At 41.3% G+C, this 24,010-nt stretch overlaps 1 protein-coding gene across 4 annotated transcripts; it reads left to right on the top strand.

Annotated features, from left to right (window-relative positions):
• Positions 1-467: 467 nt before the first annotated feature.
• On the top strand, positions 468-23,870 carry TFG (trafficking from ER to golgi regulator). Of its 4 annotated transcripts, none has more exons than XM_041422319.1 (9): positions 468-620; positions 2,936-3,039; positions 4,671-4,879; positions 11,481-11,564; positions 12,452-12,598; positions 14,067-14,234; positions 16,487-16,627; positions 20,562-20,651; positions 23,097-23,870. In XM_041422319.1, the coding sequence occupies exons 3-9, from the start codon at positions 4,696-4,698 to the stop codon at positions 23,456-23,458; spliced, it is 1,176 nt and encodes a 391-aa protein (XP_041278253.1). In that variant the 5' UTR covers positions 468-620; positions 2,936-3,039; positions 4,671-4,695; the 3' UTR covers positions 23,459-23,870. The 4 variants fall into 4 exon arrangements, with proteins under 4 accessions (XP_041278253.1, XP_041278254.1, XP_041278256.1 ...); XM_041422320.1 differs by having other exon boundaries at positions 492-620; positions 23,100-23,870; XM_041422322.1 differs by lacking the exon at positions 14,067-14,234 and having other exon boundaries at positions 492-620; positions 23,100-23,870.
• Positions 23,871-24,010: the final 140 nt, after the last annotated feature.

Here is a 24,010-nt window from a genome sequence, read left to right as displayed (position 1 = left end):
TCTTTCGGAAGTGCAGCTGAACGAAAACGGGCAGCAGAAATCCCAATTACCCCCGAGCAACACGAGCTCCAGCTCCAGAAGCTCTGGGAGAGGCCCCCTTAGGAATCCATTCCCACACCTTCCATTGACAAAACTCAGGGAATTAGCTGCAGATTCATGGGTTTTGTCTCTTATGGGGACAAGCTCTGAATGCAAGACAGGTCAGTGTGAGAGGGTGTGAGGGCGTGTGCGGCTACGAGAGTAACGTGACCATTCAAAGATGAGTGACTCCTGTATGTGGGTGTCTAGCAAGTCTAACAAGTACAGAGGAATTTTACGGCCCGTTTTTTCCCTGAGCACCGCCAGCCTACGAAGGCCAAGGCTCGTATTTCGAAAGAAACCCTCTGTCAGAGCGCAGCCTCGCTGCAGCAGCGCTGAGCTGGCACAGCGGGCAAGGCGGACCCGCCATGCCGGCCGGGAGGGGCGGGGCCCCGCACGCGCAGCACGCACGCGCGCGACTCGCGCAGGCCCGGCCTGGCTCCGGCCCCTTCTCTCTGCCCTGCCACGTACGGGCGGTGGCGGCCGGGCTCGCGCGGGCCTGGACGGGGGGGCTGCAGCGGCGGGACGGCGGAGAAGCCACAGTAAGAGAGCCGGGGTTGCTGCCGGGAGCTGCCGCGTGTGGAAGCGGCGGGAAGGAGGGAGAGAGGGGCAGCTTTGGGTTTGGGATGAGCCGACCGCCCCCTCTTCCCGGCCCCATCGTTCCCCGGTGCCAGCGGCGACGGGGCCCCTAGCGGAGGGGCCGGGAGACCCCTCGCGTCCCCCCGGCCGCGGCTGAGGGAGGCGGAAAGCGCCCGCGGCCTCCTGGGCCCGGGGGAGCGGGAGATCCCGGGATCCTGCCTCTGCCCGGCCGGGTGTTTCCTGGGTCATCCAGCCCCTTTCCTTGGGGAGCCACGAGAGCTGCCGGCTCCTCATTGCCAGGCAGGGATTGGCTATGATTTCTGTTCCCCTTTGGGCCGGGCCTGCCGTATGGGAACTGGAGAAAAGCGAAAAGAGCTCTTCTCCGTTCTGCTCCCTCGCGTCACCCCCCACCTGTCTTGGGAAAACTCATGGCTCTCTCTCGGGTGGCGTTTGGGAGGCACTCCTGCTTGCTCGTGTCTCTGTCGGCGTCACTCTAATCCTTAACCTTGTTTGATAGAAAAAAAAGAAGCAGGAGTGTCTGTCCTTCCCTTGCTTGGGCAAGGCTGTTTTTCTCTGCTGCTGCGCTAAAAGGGTAGTGAAATGCAACGTGGTCATGAGATGCTGGTTTTAGATGGGATCCTGAAGTGACTGGCCTAGATTGGGCAATCCTTGTGCACATGCACCACGTAGGTTAGTGCATGATGTGAATGAAAAGTGAGCCGGGAGGGGAGGAAAAGTCTGTACCTGCGAAATGCAAGTGGTACACCAGGAAGGTTAGAAAGATGTCAGCGTGATTCTTATGGAAAGCAGTCTGTAGTCTGAAAGATGGAAACATAAATGTTTTTTGGTTGGTTCCTCTCCACCCCAGGAAAGTAGACACTGATTTTGTTAAAAAGCTCATTAGTGTGCGTTCTGGATGTGTTCTCTGTAGAACTCTCTTAATGGAGTCATCCATTCAGCTGTATCACAGTGAGGGAAAAAGCTTTAGTGCTGTGTAATTCAGCAATTTGAGTATTTCACATAGTTTTTTGTAACAGTCGCAAGCAGCTGCAGTGTTTAGAATCTGTGTCTTTAAATCTGGACACCTTCAAGCAGAATGGAGAACAGCCAGACCAAAAGAGTGCCTTTATTCTCCTGTTACCTTTTCGTAGTCAGTGATGGACAGCAGGTTTCTGTGGGTAAATAAGGCATTGCAGTAGCTCCTTTCCTTGCACGAGGAATGAACAATCCATTCAATCTGTTGAAAGGCCACAGAGTTCAGCTGTGTCCACCAAAAAGTATGTATGTTTAGGACTTAGAGGTGAGGTTCAGTTCTTACTGTTAACAGTTTCTGAGTAGCATATATTGTAATGCTGAAGAAGCAAAACCAGTGCCCAGATGTAATGCTTAAACAACATGAGGGGGGTAGCTAAATGATGTCTTTGTTTCTACCACTTTTAGATGCATTATCTGTATTTGTCCAGTGCAGTAAACTTAGCTGGAGCTGTAGCAGGTCTGGGGTGAAGGGGGCACTATCTTCATGCCTTACTTATTTCATAAAATGTGAGTGAGGCATCAGAAAAGTCATCTCTTCCTGTTCCCCTGCTTAGTGTGTCACGGCAGTCTCTCACTGTCAGGAGCAGGCACAACCCTTTTTAAAGGGAAGCATTTCATACTCAGTACTCAGGATGAGGGGAGCAGCTGCCAGCCTTTGAGGACCAGAGAGTGGCTTTGTGTCTTTTCTGGGGTTTGCTTGTTCTCTGCCTTCATCCTGTATGTTCCAGTTTACTTCCAGTTGAGTTGAAAGAGGAGAGCTGGGAAGCCTAGCTTTATGTGAATGAAGGGGAACCTACTTTTTTTCTCTGGTTAGCAGTGAATCATGTAAAAATCAGATTATGGATTTTTGAAATTGGCTGTGCATGTGAAACAGAGGAATTGCCAGGAGGGTACACCCATGGGGTCAAAAGGGTGGAGCCAGGGGTGTTCCCCATTGGACTGTTCAGTATGCTAAATCATCTCTTGATCTTAGTCCTGGAAAAGAATACATTACTGTTAGGAATTAATACATGCCATTAGAAAATGAAAAAAAAAAACCTCTTATATTACAAAATTAGAAGTCTTGTTTGAGATCTCTTTTAGATGAATGCAAATTCTATGCAAATCTGACTGCTACATTATGGATAAAGCAAGGGCTTTTTATATTGGGTATATTCACTAAGATGTTCTAAAGTGAAAGATTGATGTGAATTGTGTCATTCTAGGGAAGTGTGACTGTAAATATGTTTACTTTCTGATGCAGCTTACTGTTCCCTGGCATTGATAGTGCATGGCGGCTTATCCTAACTCTGTCCTGAAGTGAGGAAGGAAAACTGTCCAATAATCCAGCATCACTAAACAGACAAGGTAATGATAACTGTATATTTTTGGGAGGGAGATTAAAGGGAGCCTGTGGGTCGATACTGTTTTATTTTTTAATGCTTAAATTAGAAAAAATCCCAACAACCAACAAACTTGTGCAAAACCCTCTGCTTTTAAATCTAATTTAAAGTTAATTAGGTTGGGTTGATGTGCCTGCAGTCAAGATTCCTATGTTGCAAAACCTGAATAATGCATTAGTGAGCATTAACAGTACTATAAACCTCACAGTTTCATCACAGTGCCTCAGCAGCAAGGTGGCTGTGTTAATTGCTGGTCTCTTTTCCCTGCAGTTAGGCTCTATCCACCTCCCTCGTCTTAGGTGTGATGAGGAGAGTGAGTTTTGTTCAATAATTGCTTGTATCTTTTTGGGCTAAACAAAGGGCTTTGCCTGAAATCTTTGCTTTGTATTAAGTTAATTACTAACACGCCCAGAAATTTAATTGCAGTCTAAAGATAGCATTATACTCCATCTTTTTAATGCAAAATGTTGTCACTGAAACAGTAGAGTTAAATATATAGAGGTGCATCAAGGGATGTGTTAAAGGTTTTAGCTGTCTTGTTTCTGGTAGGAGAGAATTTTCAGTGCAGAACTTCAAAAATAGACTGACTATAGCAAAATTCATTTTTCTTATAAGGCACTGTGTTATAACATCCTTAAGGGTAAAAGAAAAATAGCTGCATATTTCTGAGAGTTCTTCTTGTGCAAGAGAATGAACAATGTCCTTGCCAGCATGTGGCTTCAGAAATCTTGAGTTGGATATGGGCTGTTTACGTTTTAAGATCTCCAGTAATTGTATTTCAGATGTTAAGATAACTGCTTCTTTAGTTGCTCCTCATTCCAGATCTATTGTTTTGGCCCTGTCCAAAGCAGTGAAAATAGGAGGAGACATTTGACTAACTACCTGGATCTCTTTTTGTGCTTTTTTCCCCCCTCCTATTCATTTTTTGAGTAACTTTACTGTAGTTTCAGATTTTTAAATGTAAAGCCTTTGTGTTTTTAAATGAGAGATGCTTATATACAAAGTGGTAATTTTAAAATTTTCTTCACTAAAATGTTAAAGATATAACAGAAGTATATGCTGTGTGCTGCTAGGACACAAGATGACTGTTGCACTTCCTACTCAGTTGGAGCACCTCTTAAAACGCTGAGAGTAACAGACTGTTCTGACCATGTGTTGAGCCCAACGAGTAGCTCATGTGTGGTCTATTGAGCTGCTTTTAAAAGTCTAAAATCTTGGTTAAAATATCCCAATCAAAGTTTTCAAAAATTAAAAAATTGTGCATCTTCGTTTTTGGAGAGGTTATCTCAGTGAGTTCTCATCATCCATGTGATAAAACCAGTGTTCAGCTCTGCACTTATTGTTCAGAATATAATACATGATTCAGCTTGATCCCCTTAGTAAAGCTATCTTAGAGCCTGAAATCTTTGAGACATTTGTTCTGGCAGTCTTTTCTTAAATGAAAAAAAAAGCCATTTATTCTTTTTCATAATGGAGGGAGCACGTAAAAGTAATTGAATTGGGTGATAATGTAAAGCTTCAGAACTGTCATCAGATAGATTAAAATAACTAACAGTTCAGTTTTCTGAAATGTTCTTAATGTTTTGCTGCTAACAGGTCTGCAGGTGATAAGGAATTCACCATGAATGGGCAGCTGGACTTAAGTGGGAAGCTGATCATCAAAGCTCAGCTTGGGGAAGATATTAGGAGAATCCCTATTCATAATGAAGATATCACCTATGATGAATTGGTGCTAATGATGCAAAGAGTTTTTAGAGGAAAGCTTCTGAGCAATGATGAAGTCACAATAAAATATAAAGATGAAGGTAAGGTTTAATTACTACTGTTGAGGTTTAATTGGCTACTGTTGCTCTGATATGGTTTATCAATGGATAGAAACTTTGACATTCACCTTTTACAATTGTCCAATGTCACGGGCAAATGCAAGTGATTTCTTGTGAAATCTTTTTGATCAGACAACAGAAGCTGTATTTCATTATCTCCTGTTATGCTCTCTTAACAGCATTTCCTCCATTTCGTTCCTGAAATATTTCCTCAATTTTTCTCCTTGAAAGTGAACTTCTTGCTGTTGCAAGAAGTCGATTGCAAGTTTCTCTTGTGTTCATTCATTTAATCTTTTGTTGAGTTTTCAGTGGTTTTGAAGGTGTAAAGAGAATAAACATGTATGACCTAACACAAGTTCTTATAAGACTGAAAACTTGATCTATATGGTAGTAATTCTTGATTGTTTTCTCCATCAGTAAAGATTAGAAAGATAACTTTTAATACATTATTTCAAGTTAAAATTATCTTTCCTCTCTGGGACCCTTTGAATCTGTTGCACATTGGTTGTTCCAAAGGAAATATTGATCATTAAAGTTAAAAGACACATAACCTTAAGGGCTTCCACAGAATGAGGAGAGCCCTATTTGAGATGCATAGAGACAGAGAGTTGTGATTGGAGTGCTTTTCCCCTTTGAATGTCAATGGGGCATGGATAAGTTACTTGATTTGGGACAGAGGGATGGTGTTCATAAAAGGAAACTTGGAATGAAGTGATAAAATCCAGAGTCTCTTAAAGACTGATGATTATGCTGTTGCACAGTAAAAAGCGCTGAAGCATTTATGTTCATTTCTCTTTATGGCCCTAGGAAACTTCAGTGCTGCCTAAAATGTCAACTTTTGTTCATATATCTAAGCAATAAAATTTCACTTTGAATAACCCTGAGGCATTTTTTTCTGAGGTTCATGAAGTTTTTGAGATGTTGCTTATCAAATTTTGAAGTAGTGTATGTCTTGGGTCTTGACCAATATTTTGGGTCTTGATCTCTAGTGAGAGGGTGCTCAGTGGATTTGTGGTGGTTTTGTACCACATTTTGTTTCTTTCTGAAATGAGAAAGGTGAAAGGAGATGGGATGCTTTTTCATTAGATTAAATCAAGTCAGTTACTTTGTTTTTTTGGCATTCTTATCTGTGCTTTAAGTATGGTCATTTGGGGGTTTTGGTATACACTACTCTGTTTTATTCAAAATAAGATAATGATGTATGATGGAGACAGTAATTACAATTTAATTCTTTGGTTGTCTTTTACAGTCTAGAGACTTCCTGCTTTCACTTTTAGTTTTCTTTGTCTCAGAATTGTATTTGTTTTGCATGGCCAGGTTTTGGTAGTGGGGAGGCCAAAGCCAGGCAGTTCCAGGACAGACATGCCGCTGGCCAAGGCTAAATCAGTCAGACATAGTGGTAATGCCTCTGTGGTAACATATTTAAAAGGGGGAAAAAAAAGTTATGGCACAGATGTAGCTTTGGCCAGAGAAGAGAGGAGCAAGAATATGTGAGAGGAATAGCTCTGCAGACACCAAGGTCAGAAGAGGAGGAGGGGCAGGAAGTGCTCCAGGCAGCAGAGCAGAGATTCCCCTGCAGCCCATGGTGCTGACTGTAGTGAGGCAGAATGTGCTCATGGAGGTCCATGGAAGTGCAGCCTGTGGAGGAGCCTTACACCAGAGCAGCTGGATGCCTGAGAAGAGGCTGTGACCCCGTGGGAGGCCTGTGCTGAAACAGGTTCCTGGCAGGACCCATGGAGAGAGGAGCCCATGCTCAAGCAGGTTTCCGGGTAGGACTTGTGACCCTGTGGGGGGGCCCCATGCTGGAGCAGGTTGTTCTTGAAGGGCTGCAGCCAATAGAAGAGTGACCCATGCTGGAGCAGTTCCTGGAGAACTGTTGCCAATAGGATGCACTCACACTGGAGAAGTTTGTGGAGGACTCTCCCATGGGAAGGACCCCAGGCTGGAGCTGAGGAAGGACTCCTCTGCCTGAGCAGTGGCAGAAACCATAACCTTCACTCCTTGTGCCTCTGCACCACTAGGGGAGGAAGAGATAGAGCTGGAAAGGAAGGAGGGGTTGAAAGGTGAATTATCCTGCCCTGATTTTGACTGGTAATAAATTCAGTTAATCTCCCCAAGCTGAGTCTGTTTGCCCATGAGGGTAATTGATTTGTGATCTCTCCCTTTTCTTATCTCATATCTTGTCCTTTGTTCTCTGTCCTGGTCACTTGTGGAGGGGAGTGATGGAGTGGCTTTGGTGGGTGCCCGGCATCCAGCCGGGGTTAACCCACCACACGGAATGTACTGCTATTCCACTATTCAGTGTGTGTTATGCTAGCTGATCGTCACTGCTGTAAACTGTATGGTAGCTCATCATCACTACTGTAAACAAATAAATGTTCTTGCTATCAGAATTAGTTGTGAGTGATCAAGGAAAAGGTTAACAAGGCTTCAGTTTGCTTGTCGTATGAGAGCTGTTATATCCTTAACTTCATTTCAGCTAAGCTTAGATTCTTCTTTAAATCTATTTCAGTCATTAGATGCATTGGAATATATACAGTTTAGCTATTTCTGTTTTGTTATTTATCCCTGCAGACCTGCAGGAATGCTTGTCTGGATCTGTTATGAGGGGATACCTTAAACTGGTCTAAGCATGTCCATTACTTCCATAGCCTCCATCTGTGTCTTCTTGGAATTCATATGCACAGTCTTTCAGTGTTCAAAGAATGTTTCATCTACCCCTCCATATTCCTACATTACATTTAGGTTATGTGGTGCTTTTATTAATTACCGGAGAGAAGAAGCCTCAGGTTGAATGGTGCTTTGTGAGGTCAAGTTTTATATTCAAGCTTTCAAACTCCTGAGCTAAGGAAATTGCTCTGCTAGATGTGGAACAATTTTCATGAGCTATTTAAAGTTTTTGAACACACAAAACCCAATGTCAGCTAAAAAACCTCAACCCCAAACAAACTAATGAGGACTGTCAGCAGTGAATTTGTATGAGTCAAAGAGTAAAATTGCATCTTAAACACACCACGTCACTGAGTTACACATGCTAAAAGGCCCTGTAGAGCCAATAACAGGAACTTTTAAGTTATGCTTGAATTTAAACCAGGGGGTAATGTGAGATTTGCCATTTTGCTCTTGTTCTTCATTACCTTGTAATAGAAGATTGTTACTTCTGCTGCATGTATTCAAGCTGCTGTGCTAGTCAGTAATCTCTCAGCCTTTGGTAAATTTACTAGAGTGAAGGAAAACTACATTTTGATGTAGTGTAGTTTTTTGATTGTGTAGGGTTTTGTGGTTTGTTTTTGTTTTTTCAAAAATGGACTAAATGAGAAATAAAAGGGCGGATAAATCTAATAGATAATGAAGCTTAGTAGATGAGGAAACAGCTGGCAGGGCGAAGGAATGAGTCAGATTTCTAATGTCATGAAGGTTGAAATACATCATGGTGATGCAGCATAAATGCTGAAAGAGCTTGCAGGCCAGTGGTTAGTTTAAGGATTCACTAGTTTATAGAAAGAAAAAAGTTATAATTGGCATAGCAGAGAATGTGGTACATGGGAAATTGTAGAGAGAGAAAGCAGTGTCCGTTGTGAAAATGAGAAAGATCAACTCCTAAAACAACAAGATTAGAAGGGAAAATAAAGGAAAGTATATCTTATTTTTCAACAGAAAATAATTAACATTGTGTAATTCTATCAGTGTCATGGTAACAGGAATTAAGCTTCATTGGCATTCCTTAAGATGAAGAGGTTTTTTTGCTATATCTAATGCACTTAAATTGTCAGGCTTGACATATACCTTATGAATCCTAGCTTATACTCTACTTCAATAATAATTTGATAGCTGTCAATAGGAATCATGGAACTGACTTCATGCATCTAACAAGATTCTGTACTTGGTACTTCTCAGCCTTTTTTTTTCTGCTAACTATTTAAACCAGAAAATTTGTTCATTATTCTTAATGCCTTCAACCTAAAGGTTAAAATAGGTGAGGGAGGATTAAGATTGAATGATCCCAGTTCTTTTGGGTGGCATTAATCCATATAAGCCACGTGTATCGATGTGCATTTTCATTTCACTGTGCAGGATAGACTGTTTAGAACATGCATCTTAGTTCAGGCAGTGAGTCTGACTGTTGACTGGTATGACAGAAGAGCATCAAAGGATGGTTTGCCAATGTTGTGGATTACTAAGAGAAGTAATTATAATTTATTGTGTTACCATGACAATAAGGAATAGAAGGGCTTTGTGTTAAGACGCTGTTGGATTTTATTATCAGTGTTTAGGAAAGGTTACTGAAAAGCTGGAGAAAGTGTTGAGTTGGAGGGAGCACACACCTCATCACACTCCTCTTTGCCGCCAAAGCAAAAAAAAGATCTGTTTAACTCTGATAGTCTGATTGTCCAAGTCCCATTATGGATCATAATGGCAAATAGGAACACTGAGCCTCCTCTTCCTGGCACTGGCAAGGTGGCACCAGGGAGGCTGCATGTCTGTGCTCACTTTTAATGTGTGCTATCCAGGACAAAAAGATCTTGGAAAAGCTGCAGAGGGCTCTAGCAGGGTGTGGTGAGAACAGGGAGGGGCTTTGTGAAGGTTGCCTTCAGGGAGCATTGCAGGGAGCTGGGCTTATTCAGTGTGCTACAGAGGGGGCTAAGGGCAGAACCAGTGGAAAGGGAGTTGCAGCCTGAGCATTGTGACCATTGAGTGCAGTGTGACCACTGAATGTGAGCAATTTGCAGTAGCACCAGATGGCGGCAGCCAGAAATTGCAGTTTGAGGGGTTGAGCATGAGGGCAATGTTGAGCCAGGAGGGCAATGTGTCACTGGAGCAAGCTGCCTGGTGGGGTTTGGAGCCCTTGCTTCTGGAGACTTTCCAGTCTCTACTCAGAGAATCCATGACTGATACTGCTATCAACAGATGTCTTTTCAGATTCTGAAAGTGAAAACAGGACATAAAAAATCTTGGGAGGCAACACTATTTCTTTCAGGAAAACTTGAAAATTATTTTATATGCCATCACTTTATTAGTGTTTGTAACTTCATTTTGTTAGAAAGCACCTTCTTTGAGGACTGACAGGCACTGTGAGGTGTTATTAATAGTACTTAAGAAAACCTTGCTTTGCAGAGGTGTAACTTGTAGTCAGGGATGACAAAATTAGAATATGTAGTTCTTCAAATTCTGAGCTGTTTTCTACTTGATATCATGTGTTTTTTTACTATTCATACTGAAGCATTAATTTATTTGAGAATTTTAACCATAACTTAGATATAGTTTGCCCTTGTCACCAATGTGTAAGGAATTTATATACGCTCAGAATTTTTAGTCAGTAATCTGTAATGGAAAACATGTTCCTGTGTCTGCCCACAGAACCCCATTGCTACAGTGTTTTGTGGAGGAGCCTGGGCAGCCTGGAGTTGGCTTTGTTCCAAGCTGTGTGGCATTTATCTAAACACTGTTGCTTTTCAAGGTGAAACTTCACTAGATGGTGTTTCACCTCAGCTATGAAACTGCTCAGGCAGGAAGTGTTCCTGCTATTCCTTGTGCCAGTACACGTTTTCCTGATAATGTGCTCTCATTCATTCCTTTGCACTGCTTAGCTTGGGCTCATTTAAGCTGTGAATAACCTGTTGAACATGTTAAACACCAGAAAATCTGTCCTGCCAAAGACAATAGTCTTGTTTTAATTGTGATTTTGTTGAGTAAGCAAAGATGCCAACATAGCTTTCCTTGACTCAAAAATCATGAGAGACAAACTTAATGGGAACTTGGTATCACTTTTGAGGATTAATACAATTAAAGGTGATCAGTACTTTGTGCATAACCCTTTGTATCTTAAGAGTAAATGATCCCATCCAGTTCTAATATAGTTCCTGGGACAGATGGCAATGTGTAAATTCATTAGGATCCTCTGACATGTGACATGGAAGAAATCCATGCCTAAGAGTTGTGACTTTGTGTAAAATTCCTGTTTGAGAGAAGTTTTCTTCTAACTATTTTGGCGTCTTCATGTCTTCATACTTATGTGTTAAAGCTGAGGGAGATCTTTACTATTCACTTCTACAAATGAACTTTGTTTTTCAGCAAGGGAATGATAATAGTCTTGCAACTCATGTTCTGAATAAATACCTGAGGAAGTGTTCTAGACATTTGAAATTTTATTTTGGTTTTTAAAAATTGAACTGGGTTTGGCTTGTGCCATTTATCTGACTCTTTGTCTGTTCATGAACAGTATGGTTCTGGAGCCGCTTGGCGTAGCCATTTCACTTTTAACTGGTAGCATCATTTTTCCTAGTGTTGGACTTCATGAACTTTTAGCTCTAATATTTCATCCTGTATGTAAACATAAAAGAAAGATGGACTATATGAAACATCAAAGGGCTAATGTCAGAAGACTCACTTTTGGAGCCATTCATGTTTCTGTCTTACCTTCTGTGCACAATTTCTTTGCACACTGATTCTTGCACTAAAAGAATAAACATTTTTTCTAGTGAATTCAAAATCAAATAGGAAGGTTACTTTTGAGTAATGGAGGAACACTTCTGTCCTAGTCATAGGCTGTGATTTTAATGTAACTTTTTCTTGTTCTTTTCAGATGGAGATCTTATAACAATTTTTGATAGCTCAGATCTCTCCTTTGCAATTCAGTGCAGTAGGATACTTAAGCTGACATTGTTTGGTAAGTACAGAAGACTATATTTTTCTTTTTCTTTTAAACAATATTTATTAAAAGTCAGGCAGTGGACTTTACTGAGAGGTACAAAATACTTTAAACTGTCACCTCAGAAGGTGAAGAAAATGCAATCAGTAAGTTGGTACTGCTGAGTTAATACATAATACCTGTTTTCTCTTGATGTTTTTCGTGAGACTTCCAGACTTAATGGAAATGGAAACTGCTGCTTTTTTACACTTGCTCAAAGTGCAAAAAGCATTTAAGTATTTGGCATGTGTGCGTATGCGTGTGATCAGTGTTCTTTCTTCCTTAATGCTCTTTTCCATGTTCTCTTCTGCTCTAGCACTTGTGGGATTTTCTTCACAGGTGCATGAGAATTCGAAGCTGACACTTACCTCACTTATCTCGCAGTGGTACACTGCTCCAAACTAGTGTTAGTTGCTTGGAGTTGAATAGATCTTAACGTTTATCCTTTAGCCTTTGTGTAAAAGTTCTTTATTTTCAAACTAGCTTGGGTAACTTAGCGTGCAGTTCCAAGCCTTTAACTTGGACACTGACCTTCTTTATGAATTGCAGCAGGGTTGTGTGGACTGTGTTAGTTCTAAAGGGTCACTTTCCAGAACCACTGCATCATTCAGGGTATATTCAGGGAAATGAGTAAACAATGCAGACACTTACTGTGGACTTTGATACTTTTTAGTTTTTGCTGAACTGAGGTTATATGAAAGGAACAGTAAGCTCTAGAATGAGTTTAGTTTGCATGGACTAAATTTTGTCACTTTAAACTCAGCAAAGGATGGTGATGCTACAAGCAAGTAAAAGTTGGAATTTTTTTGGTCATCTTAAGCTGGATGTTACTACAGTCTTAAGTTTATCTAATTGCTGTTTTGCAGTGAATGGACAACCAAGACCCCTAGAATCTAACCAGGTGAAGTACCTGCGCCGAGAGCTGATAGAACTTCGGAATAAAGTCAATCGTTTATTGGACTGTTTAGAGCCGCCAGCGGAACCAGGACTTTCCACTAATCTGCCTGAGAGTGGTAGGCAGCATGGCAAAGAGTTTGATTTCCAGAGTGGTGTGCTGTTTAACAAAGTGAAAGATGGATCATTTTTAATTGTTGCTTGATGGCCCAGAACTTAATTTTTAATGCTTTAGTTATTTCAGAGACAGAATTTTTGTTTGATGTATCTGGAGTAAAGCCCTGAACTAACTTAGGAATTGAAACTTCAGAGTCCGAGGTTTTGTTGCAATGTACAAAAACACTGTAACTAACACCCGTGAACTCCAGCAATGTCTTGAGAGGGCTTTTAGCCAAATTTATAGTTTGTTGTTGCTGAAGAGTTCTTGCTCGCAGTTGTGTAGTCCCTCTGCTTACTTTGGGCTAGCTCTGGTGCTTATCTTGTGTTGCTAAGCAAGTTTGATTCACTAAAACAGTAAGAAGTGAATTCAGCAAAAATTATATCCACTTTTTTTGCCAGGTTAGGAAATTGAATCCACGCATTTTGCACTCAGACCAGCATCAGAGCTGTCTCAGGGTAAGCAGCACGAGGGTGCAGGTAGGGGTGGGAAAGGATTTTTGCGGGAGGGCAAAATGGGAAAGAAAGTCTTATTCTCACAGTTCTGAGGTATTGGTCTCCTAGCTTAGGGCAGTTGTACTGCAAATATTGTATCTCCGTGTGCTTAACTACAGAGTTGAGGTAAGCTGGACACAGAAAATAATGACACAAAGTCATGAAGTACAGTGCTCTGAGTAAAGAGGTGAACCGAGAACATCAGCCTGCCTTTTAGGAAATGTTGCTTTTGTATTTGCACTTTGAAATTTTACTGCTTTTGTTGCTTAAAAAAATCCCAGCCCTGCTCCTACGATACATGTAATTAGTAATTTCAGTGGAATACCATGGATTCTGGTTACAAACTATTTGGAAAGAGGTTAGAGTGATGATTTAAAAATGTAAACAAAACTGGCCAGTCTGTATCTATCTGTAGTTGTTTGCTTTTAACACAAAATGTATCACTATTAGGTAAGGCGTTTCTGAACAATTCAGCTACGTGTATAGTTGCAAAGATCTCAACTTCACCTGTCAGCTTAGGAAAGATTAGTGGAGAAGGGTAGAGTACAAACCAGAAACTGCAGATGATAAAAAACCATAATAAGTTGGCACTATGCTGTATGTTTTCCTAATTTTGGATTCTTTGTGGCCAATTCATTTGTTTGAAGCAGCAGCTTTGTGCCTTTGAATTTCAGAACTGATGATACATGATATTGATAGTCCACAGTGTTAGTGTATCTTGAAGTAACTGTGAAAGAAACCTAAGCTTTGTGATCCATCCCAGGTTCAGATACCTCAGTGATTCTTCACTGCTATCCTAACATGCACATCTCAACAGTTCAATTTATGAAGCGCCCCAGCTGTGCGATGTTGCGATTGCTGCAGTGCCGTGTGTGTGTGTGTGTGTGCTGGTGTTTCAGTTCTGGAGAGCTGGTAACCGGGCGTTTTGCTTTGTAGATGCTGTAGATGGTAGGGACGAAAAGCCTGCTGCTGCTGACGCTAATGTTAAGCCATCCACTCAAGTTATAGCAGCGAGCATGTCTGCATTCGATCCGCTAAAGAACCAGGATGAAATCAGCAAGAATGTCATGTCAGCCTTTGGCTTGACAGATGATCAGGTGTCAGGTAAGGATGTGGCTGGTGAAAAGGAAAGCTAAACCTGTTCATAATCAATTGCTCCAGTTTTGATTTGTAACAAAGCATTTGTTTGTTGGATGTATTAAGCTGTGTTCTGTGTTCACTATGTCTTTTAAGAATTCTAAAACTTGCTATGTTAAGGTGTCGTATCTGTGTGCTAACGTTTGTGTACAAAATATTGAAATTCTGCTGTTGATTTTAGCATTGTGTTTTACGGTGGAGTACAAAATGGCTTCATTTTTTAAAAATTTGAATTACTTAAAGCTATTGTGTGGACTAACTTAATTGGTATCTGCCAGTGGTAGTAGAACTCACTGCTCTGCTTTAAGGTTTGATCTTGCAGTTCATGTTCTTGGCTTGTGCTTCTGCAGTTTGGGTCATTCAGAATAGGTTGTATGATCCCAGCTTTTCTCTCTTTCATTTTAGAAGTAAATAGAATCAACGTTTTCACAGTTAACAGAAAGGAATAACATACTGGTCTGAATTATATTTATTTTTGAAGAGCTGAAGGACTGCTGGCCCTAGTAATAGAATGCTAAGCATATGAAAACTGACTATACTAAACTGAATGCTGTCAACTTGAGACAGGATAACTGAAGCTAGAAAAGCAGTGTAGAATGTGATAAGGAGTGTGATGCAGAACTTAGGGAAGTGATTTTGCACAGAACCTGTGTGAGCCTGACAAGGTTTAATGGCTCATTGAAACATGAGAATGAAACTGCTGTTAGCTAACAGGTTTTGCTGTGTACTCTCATCTCCAGAGCAAGTGAGTTTATATGATGTGTGAAGTAATGATAGAGATGAGCAAACCAGTAGGAACTTGAGGTCGTTCCTCCAGTATGCCTGCCATGGCAGAAGTGTGGAGTAAAAGTAATAGATCTGCACTGTGTGATTGTGACTGTACAGTATCTAAAGTTGTACCCACAGACAGTGGTTGACTTCAGTATGAAGTACAGGTATGTGGACCAGGCCTATTGTGTGATCTCTTCCTCCATGCCACATTTTGGGTATTGTCACAGCATGGTTCTTTCACAAACCAGATGGTACTTAAAAACTTGCAGTGGGCTAGCTGAACAAGTAAACAATAGCAAGTGAAGCGCAACTGGCAGAAAATTTGAGTTAATTTTTGAATGAGTGGTTTTGATCAGTGATATTTCAATATTTGTGTCTCCATAATTCTTCTGAGAGTGTGAAATTACTTGACCGTTCTTTGACTGTGCAAAGAACTCCACAGAGGACATTTAAACAGGGTATAAGAAATCCCATTTCTAAAACTGTAATCCTGCACTTATCTACATAAATGCGAGTCAAGTAGTAGGCAGATTTAGTTGACTTTCCCCTAATAAGGTTAACATGAAAACACAATCAGGGACTGTTGGATGCATATTTATATTGTGTAAATATAACTAAAAATTGCAGATGTATTGGCAGCAGTTCTAGTACTTGTGCTTAACTTAAAGTGTGTATTTGAAAGTAGTGTCTCCTAGCATTCATACAGTTGCAAAGATCCAGGTTTAAGCTCCCTTGTTTCTAACAAAATATTTTGCATTAAATTGTAGTATATTATATTTGTTCACATGTGTGTTTCAGAACTTCTTACTGCTATAGAGAAAATCTGAATTCCCAGTTTCCATGCTGTCTTTGGGTGTCAGCTGGAATATTTTCAGAATTAGCAGAGCAGACAATTGCCTTTAGACTAAAGCCTGCCATATCCTGTCTTGGAGTGTGATTTTAACACCTCTTTGGAGGTTTTCTGTTCACGTGCTATTTGTGGCCTGGTCCCTGTGTTTCACAGTAAGACGCTAATCCGTTTGGATAGTTCCATTCAACCTTTTACCTTTCCTCCAGATAAGAAAAAATAGGTAAGTGCATGTTGTGTCCAAACATGGCAACTCCTCAGTGTATTTACGTGCAAGGTTAACACTTGAAGCTGTTGAAAAAATATGCTGTAATGAAGGGTTTTATCTCACAAATGAGTCAGGTTCCTCAGAAGAATGAAATCTGAGTGACCTAGAGATAGATGGAAAATTCTGCCCCCTCTGCCTGCCCCTACCCAGTGTTTTCAAATAAAAGTTTAGGTGTGCAAGTACACACTTAGTTTTAGCTTAGGTATGACACATATGTAAATCTGAAGTGGAAAAAATGTTAAAAAACATTGCAAGGGAGGGTCTTGTATTAGAATTTTTTAATTCCAACTTGGTGTTCATTTCATATACTGTATTTTGGTTTTGCTCCTCTAGGACCACCCAGTGCCCCTGCCGAGGAGCGATCAGGAACGCCGGACAGCATCGCTTCCTCCTCTTCTGCAGCTCACCCCCCTGGGGTTCAGGCACAGCAGCCACCCTACCCCAGCACGCAGCCGCAGACGGGGCAGGTGGAAGGTAAGCAGGGGACTGTCCAGGATGTGAAGGATGTTGTCTGATTGATTGTGCCTTGAATTAGCAGACCCAAAGTGAATACCAAACTGCAAATCGATGTGTGGCCCCAGGCAGAACAGCTTTTGTCCTTGCTGCTCGCGCTGGTCCATACAGAAACAGCAGGTGGAGCAGTGGCTCTGTTTGAAAGGGCGGGTGGTGTAACACGAGAGAATTTTCAGGATTCTGTTTTGTGCTTGCATCTGTGCTCGTCACTGTGTTGTGTCAAGCTTTCCCTCAACTAACAGTTTGTGGACTTGTCTACTATGTATTACAACTGTTGTTTACTCACCATTTCTGACAGGCTGGAGCTAGTATTTCATTGCTTCCTTTTTGTATATGGCTCTGTGCTAGTCAAGTGAAACCCTGTAACCATCTTAAATGCATGGTGGTTCCTTATAACTTCGAGAGCTCAGCTGGCTCTCTTTTAAAGTTGACCTTAACTCTGGTACTCAGATTTGTTTGCACTATGCCCTTAAAAATGTTACTTAACTCCTCAAAATTTACATGTTCTGAGGTTTCCTACATTTGGGCATCATTTCTTCTTGTGCTATTTTGTAAGTGCGTTGAGCCGTCAGACCTTCAACTTCTGGGTTAAACTGTGTGTGAAATACCCTGCTTTGTTACTTCTTCCTCCATGTGAAGAATAATATAAAATTGTTTCTGTGCTGGTGTAGGCACAAGTGAGAGCCCCCTGATGCTTGCTTTACTGATGCTCAGACAAGTGTGAGATAGTGATCACAGTATCCATAGTCATTTGGATTGTCTTGCCTGAAGGGAAAAAGTAATATTTTGATTAAGGACAGCATTTGAACAGCTGGTACTTATATATAATATTTAAAGAGGTATGAATACTGCTGGTTGAAGTGGAGCTTATGGAACACTTCTTTTGCTGCTTTCAGCCTTTTCTTGCTTATTAGTCAAGTGTTATAACATAGCAAGAGACAAATTTGTAGCTTAAAGATAGGGCAATTTGGTGTTTATGTATAAAAGTTACTTTTGCAAAAAAGGGCTCCAGATTCTTCTCTTGGCAGCCAGAAAACTTAATGTTCAGAAACCATATTCTCAGCTACTGAACTTGCATTTTATGAGTTTAATTTTTTTACTTTAGTTTAATATAGTAAGGTAAGAAGTTTTAAGTTGTTGCTGTTAAACTGGAACTGAAGCAAAGAAGTGAAAAAAGCACTTTAAAAGCACTAGCAACACTAGCTTGGAATCCTCTATGGCTGCTAACACTAGGCAAGGGGAAAATATTTCTTTCAGTAAAATTCATCTTACTTGGGGAGAAGATGTTATCTAGGCTCATGTATCAGAGTAGATGTAGTGATTTTTCTAAACTTGGGTCAAGGAAAATACAACAGTACTAATTATAAAGGGTTTGATCTGTAGTTTAATGTAGTTTTTATTATTGATACTGCAATTATTTAAGTATTGATTATATTTTCTTCATGCTGTGGTTCAGTCTTTGGGAAGAGATCAGAAGTAACTTTTGTCCTTGTTCATTAGAAATTAGAAAGACATTGCTTATGCTGTGTGTGGTATGTATGTGGTAAACAGCAGTCTCTCCCCAAAGCTGGGTACTGTAAGTGCAATTATCAATTTTATTCCAAAGTGTTCCAATACTTTTCTTTGAAACATGGAGTAGTTTTCTGTACTTCACTGAGGTTTGATAGGACCTCAGTCCAGTGGTAATTTGGGGGCTTGTGCTGTCCCCACAGAGCCATAACCCAGCCAGAACTTTGGATAGGTTTTGATTGTTAGGTGTTCAACAGGATGGACTCACATAAATCGTACTGCTGGTGAACAGCAGGTTTGGTTAGAAACTAGTTTTGAGACTTCGAAATTATTTGCTCACTTCATAAAAAACCCAAAACTCCCCAAGCTCTGCTTCCCCCACACGCTTTCTCAGTATTTTGAAGATATAAATAAACTTGTGATGCCAATCATGTGTCAGTCATTCTGGTGTATCAGGGCTTATTAATGGCTTTCTCTGCCAGTAAATGCTGTGATGATTATGATTGGTTATTAGGTTCTTACATGTGAATATCAAGTCACCTCACTTCTGTGTGCTGGTACTACTGAAGGGCTGCCTCCCTTGAGAAGTTTTCAGCATTCACTAATTTGAATTAAATCAGTCCAGCAAAGATGTTCTGGTATAGTGCTGTGTCTTGTGGCCTCTGCTTTTCTATCACTAAATTCAGTCCTGAGCACACACAAGAAGCAATTATATACAGATGTGGATGCTTTTTTAGTCTTTGCTGAAATACATGTGAAATCTCAGTCCCATAAGCACTTCATGATCTTCTAGGGAAAAGACTGTTGTGTGGATATATGTAAATGGTCTGTATTCTGAATCAGACTAAAAGTCTTTTTCAGTGCACGGGAACAATGGTAAATGCTGGCAGACCTTTCACTGCAATAAGCACTGCTAAGTACAAAACCAGGCATCAATGCTGTAGCTCATCTAGTTTTCAGAATAAAAATCCAGGGAAAGAAAAGACTCTGTGTCTGAGGACTCAGAGTATCCCTGCCTGTATTCATGGCTGTAAATTAAGAATGTTTTCTTAAATGGCATTGGAACACCTCTCTGTTCCTCACTAACACCTCAGCCCTGGAGAAGACAGCAAGCCTTCTCAGAAACCTTTAGTAAAACTCCATGCTGTTTCTTTGCTATCCCTTTACCTGGGATTTCCAGCAGGGGCCAGTGTGGTCTCTCTGTTAGCCTGTAGGGAACTATCCCAAGGTAGGCAGCCTGCTGGTTATTCTCCCAGAACTTCCCCATGTCAAATGAGCTTCAGAAAGACAACTTTATGAGTTTCTAATTCTTAATTATCAAGCTAACAGGCTTAAGTTCTCTTCAAGCCTTGTGTTTTGCACTCTCATCATCCCACAATAATTGCACACCAAATAATATTTTAAGTGACTGCATCAGTATAAAGTATTCTAAATGCCTTAGTGTGAATATAAAATACTGTTACTTTCAGATGCAAGTAATACAGATAAAAGAAGAAATAAGGAGTTACTTTAAATCAGTGTGGACAGAGATCTGTCTGGGAGAACTTGGAGCAGAGTTGAGTTGCTTTTGTCCCTGTGCAGCTCTGAACATAGAGTTTACAGTCTATTTATACAGTCTGCTGATCTTTGCAGAATGAATAATAGTACAGTAACACTTCATAATAGTAAAGTTTCCATGTCTGCTTCAGTTCAGCTAAGCTTTAGTTTTGGCAGATAATTGATTTTGTTCTTTGACTGTGACTTTCTAGATTGAAAAACAGTAGAAGCATAAAGCCTCAACAGGACCCATAGGTTGTGTAAACAAATATTCTGCCTCTTCTGGCCAAGAAATTGAAAACAGTGAATGTGGGAAAAATAAGCATTGACTTGGACTACAAAGCTTAAGAATATATGGTTTTATTTTTGCTTTGGGTGTATACTGCTGGGTCTCTTAAGAAAACTTAGCAGTGTAGGAGATGGATGTCTTATCTGGAAATTGTGGTCAGGATAAATAATGTACCACTTGCTTACAGTACTTGGTTGCAGAAATGGTCTTAAAAAGCTAATCTAAACAGACAATCTGAGGACATGTTTAACTTTAGAAGTACTTTAATTTACAATGTAAGTTCTCGAGCAGTTATGAAGATGTTTAAAGATTCCTGGTCTGTTATCCACCAGAGTAGTGCTAACTAAGGTGCATAGATTCTGGCAGCCTCTGAAGATGTGCAATAGTAAGCCTCACATAACTCTAGATAAACTTTATTTAGTCAGAACAGCGTGTTTCAGAAACTAAAATCTGTACTTTGATGCCACTGGGTTTGTTTCTGTGACGTTGAACTGTCAGGGTATGGTTCGCTGTGATGCACCAGGGTACTGGGCTTCAATGAAATGCGTTTTTAATCCCTAGGTCAGATGTATCAGCAGTACCAGCAGCCCGGTTACCCTGCTCAGCAGCCGCAGGCTCAGCCCCAGCAGCAGTACGGCGTGCAGTACCCAGGTAAGCAGCTCTGCAGCAGCAGCTCAGCTGCGGGACCTCTCCTGCAGTGCCCGGCCCTGTCAAGCTTCAGTTCCTGACCCTGGGAGGCAGGGCAGGGTGCGAGCTGCCCAGATGCCTGTGTTCCTTACGGGAACTGGCACAATTCAGAAATTGCCAGGAAGGGAGTGCTGTAGCTGTTTATGCTAATATGTAGTCAAACTTCAGGCCTACTTGATTATGAGCAAAGGCAGAGCTCGTTACTAATCAGCAGAATGCCTTGTTAAAAAGGCAGGCAAAATTAATCACCTGAAGGGTGAGCAGCCTTCAGGATTATATTCTGAAGTCATAAAATTCTAGCAAGTAAGTGACCAAACATCCCAATTTAGCTTCCTTAAATATCAAAGGTGTCTAAAGATGGCCCCTATTTCTTGCATCTAGAATGATCTCTGTGTCCAAAATTTACTGGTGCAAACACTGTAGTTGTCATTCAGTAAATCCTTGGCTAACAGACATACTGTAAATCCCAGAGAAACTTTTAAGTCATAGTTTTTCTTTTTTAGTTTTTGATTTTGCTGATATCTTAGGTAAAGGTGCCAACAGACTTTCAGCAGTAGAATATTTTAGTGCACTATAGGTTTATGTGCAGTGAAATACGAAAAGCTGGCTTTGGTGTATACCCAAAATAAACTTGACATCAGACCTTTCAGTTCTTTTAGGAGCAGCTGGCATCTAGGAATGCATAGTATATGCTAGGAATGATAATCCAGATGAGGTCTAGGGATGAACCTGTAAAAATTCAATTGCAACAAATTGCATTTTGCTTAATCATTTTAAAAAAAGATACAAAGCATTTATCATTCTTTGTTTTAAAAAATCCTCCTTAAACTAAACCAAAGACTCCCATTAAGTGACTCAGAGCCAGTGTGACCTTTTCTGGGTGCACAGTGGGAGTGCATCACTTTTTATGTAGATGAGAAGATTTGCAGAGCTCACGAAGAAATTCCATGCTTAGATTGGATAAGAACCCTAGAATACTTGGACTAAACATTTTGTGCCTCAGACTTTGTTCCTGTGCACTGTGTGAGAGCTCGTTAGTTTGAGTGTCTAGTGGTATCTTGTTCTCTGCAGATTTCTCTCCCCCACATTTGTAATTAGAATACAGAGACAGATGTATTGAGGTGTAATTTGAGAAGTAGCAATCCTGTTGGAGGTAGAAGGGTCTGTCTGACACTCTAGGCTTAAAAGCTTAGTGGGGAAACAAAGGAATTCCAGTCTGCTTTCTAGACATATCATACCATGGTCTAATCCATTATTTTACTGATGTTCCTGTGAAAACTGCAGTGCAATGTGAGTTTTGCTTTCCAACATCATTGTCAAGTATGAATGAAATGCCACCAGAAACTTACTGGGCACCTCTGTTTGTTATAACTTAGTTGACAATTAATCTTCAGAGACAGATTTTGCTTTGAGGACCTCTTGACAGCAGCCTTTGGAGATGTTGAGTCATAGGATCTTTTTGTTTGTGTTGCTTTAGTTCTCATGAGTATTGTCTCCTTTCAAACCCATGTCTCCTCAAGAGCAGGATACCTTCCCACTCTTGTAGATCTACTAGGCAACAGTGGCTATTTATACATGGGTGTAAAAATGGACCCTTCAGAGGTTTGCCTCATGAGTAAATTTTGATCCCAGTTTCAAGGTGAGTTTACTGCAGTGCATTCTTACCCTTACTCTTTCCATTTAGGGCTGTGCACTTTTAATAATTTGTGTGTCTGGTGTTTAATGCTGACAGGATTCCAGTCACTGGAGAGGTTTCATTGCAAGTAGCTGCAGGTGTGTTTCATGATGGATAAAAGTAGCTATTTCTTCATGAAAGGACTTTGTTCCATTTTAAAATTTGTAAGAAGAGAATTTCCCTTTGGAAGCTAGTGTTATACAGGAAAATCAAATTTGGAACATGTGTAAATGGAAGTTTTGTGCTAAAGTGTTCTGTTATACATAACCTTTTCGTTTTTAATGCTAAAGAACTGAAAACACCTATGATTTCACCAACGATTTTTTTTTTAATATAAAAACCTGAGAGTATTGTCAAGGCAGTTTAATTTGGAGGTTTTATTTGGGAAAAGGATTGAATTTTGCCTCATTTGCCAATGAAGACTTTATTTTTTTGTGTGACATAAAGGAAAAGACTACCTGCCTTTTTTTTTTCTTTATTTCTTGTCAGTCACAGGAAAACTGTTTTATAGTAACTGTTGTCAGTGTGCTGTGCTGCCACGGTGTGCACCAAAACCCCGGTCGTGCGCTTATGTGAAAGGCAGGAAAACTCGCAGTTCACGCTTGGTTTGCCTTTTCTGTGCTTCCTGCATCGTTTTGCATTTGTCACTGTGAACATTAGGAACAAAAGGTCTTTCTGCAGGCACCCAGGGCTCCTTAGTGTCTCTCACCCCACCTTGCTCTCTGCCTTTCCAGCAGGCTACAGCCAGCAGCAGCCCCCGTCGCAGCAAGCCCAGCAGTTCCCGGCCTACAGCCAGGCGGCTGCCCCGGCCCCGGCCGCCGCCTTCCCGGGGCAGGCGCAGCAGCTGCCGGCGCAGCAGCCGCCGCAGTACCCGGCGGGCAGCTTCCCCCCGCAGCCCTACACCACGCAGGCCTCCCAGCCCGCGGCCTACAGCGGTTCCCAGGCGGCCCCGGGCACCTTCCAGCCGCGGCCCGGCTTCACCCCCCCGCCCGGCAGCACCATGACCCCCCCGCCCAGCGGGCCCAACCCCTACGCCCGCAGCCGTCCCCCTTTCGGGCCGCAGGGTTACACCCAGCCCGGGCCCGGCTACCGCTAAGGAGGTGCCCCGAAGACAGCTACTGACACGTGCGATTCCATCCCGACAGACTCCAGAATTTTTAATTGAGATTCCAAAATTGTAATGAGGCAAAACTATAGCTGTTAATTAAATTCTGCTGGGGGGAGGGAAATTACCAAATCTTTCCTGCTTTAAATTGTATTCGCTTCCTAGTTTAATTTGGGGCTGGGTGGTTTTTGGAAAACACTACTTAAATGTCTGTAAAGTGATTGCTAGCTTGCCTTGTCTGAAGGATATGAAGATACTAGTTGGAAGTTTAGCCCACTTATCAGGCTTTTTTTTACTAATACCATGATGTACTAAATTAGATTCATTCTGGAGGTCAAACTAGATATGATGTATTATAAATTGTAATGTTGACATGGAAAAACTAATAAAAACCCTGAATCTATTCAATGCCTGATCTTGATTTCACAAGTTAAGTAATACTGAACAAGACAACTGTGCTAAGACCAGTGTGCATGCTGGGTGCAAAGACTTTGTGGTGAAGAGCAGCAGTGCTGGGGTCTGTAGGGGGAGAGGCAGATTTCT

This window comes from Onychostruthus taczanowskii, unplaced genomic scaffold (assembly GCF_017590055.1).
Source record: "Onychostruthus taczanowskii isolate IOZ18803 unplaced genomic scaffold, ASM1759005v1 scaffold73, whole genome shotgun sequence".
Lineage (NCBI taxonomy): Eukaryota > Metazoa > Chordata > Aves > Passeriformes > Passeridae > Onychostruthus > Onychostruthus taczanowskii.
The sequence above is the reverse complement of the archived record's forward strand: the minus strand, read 5'-3'. Positions and strand labels throughout refer to the sequence as shown.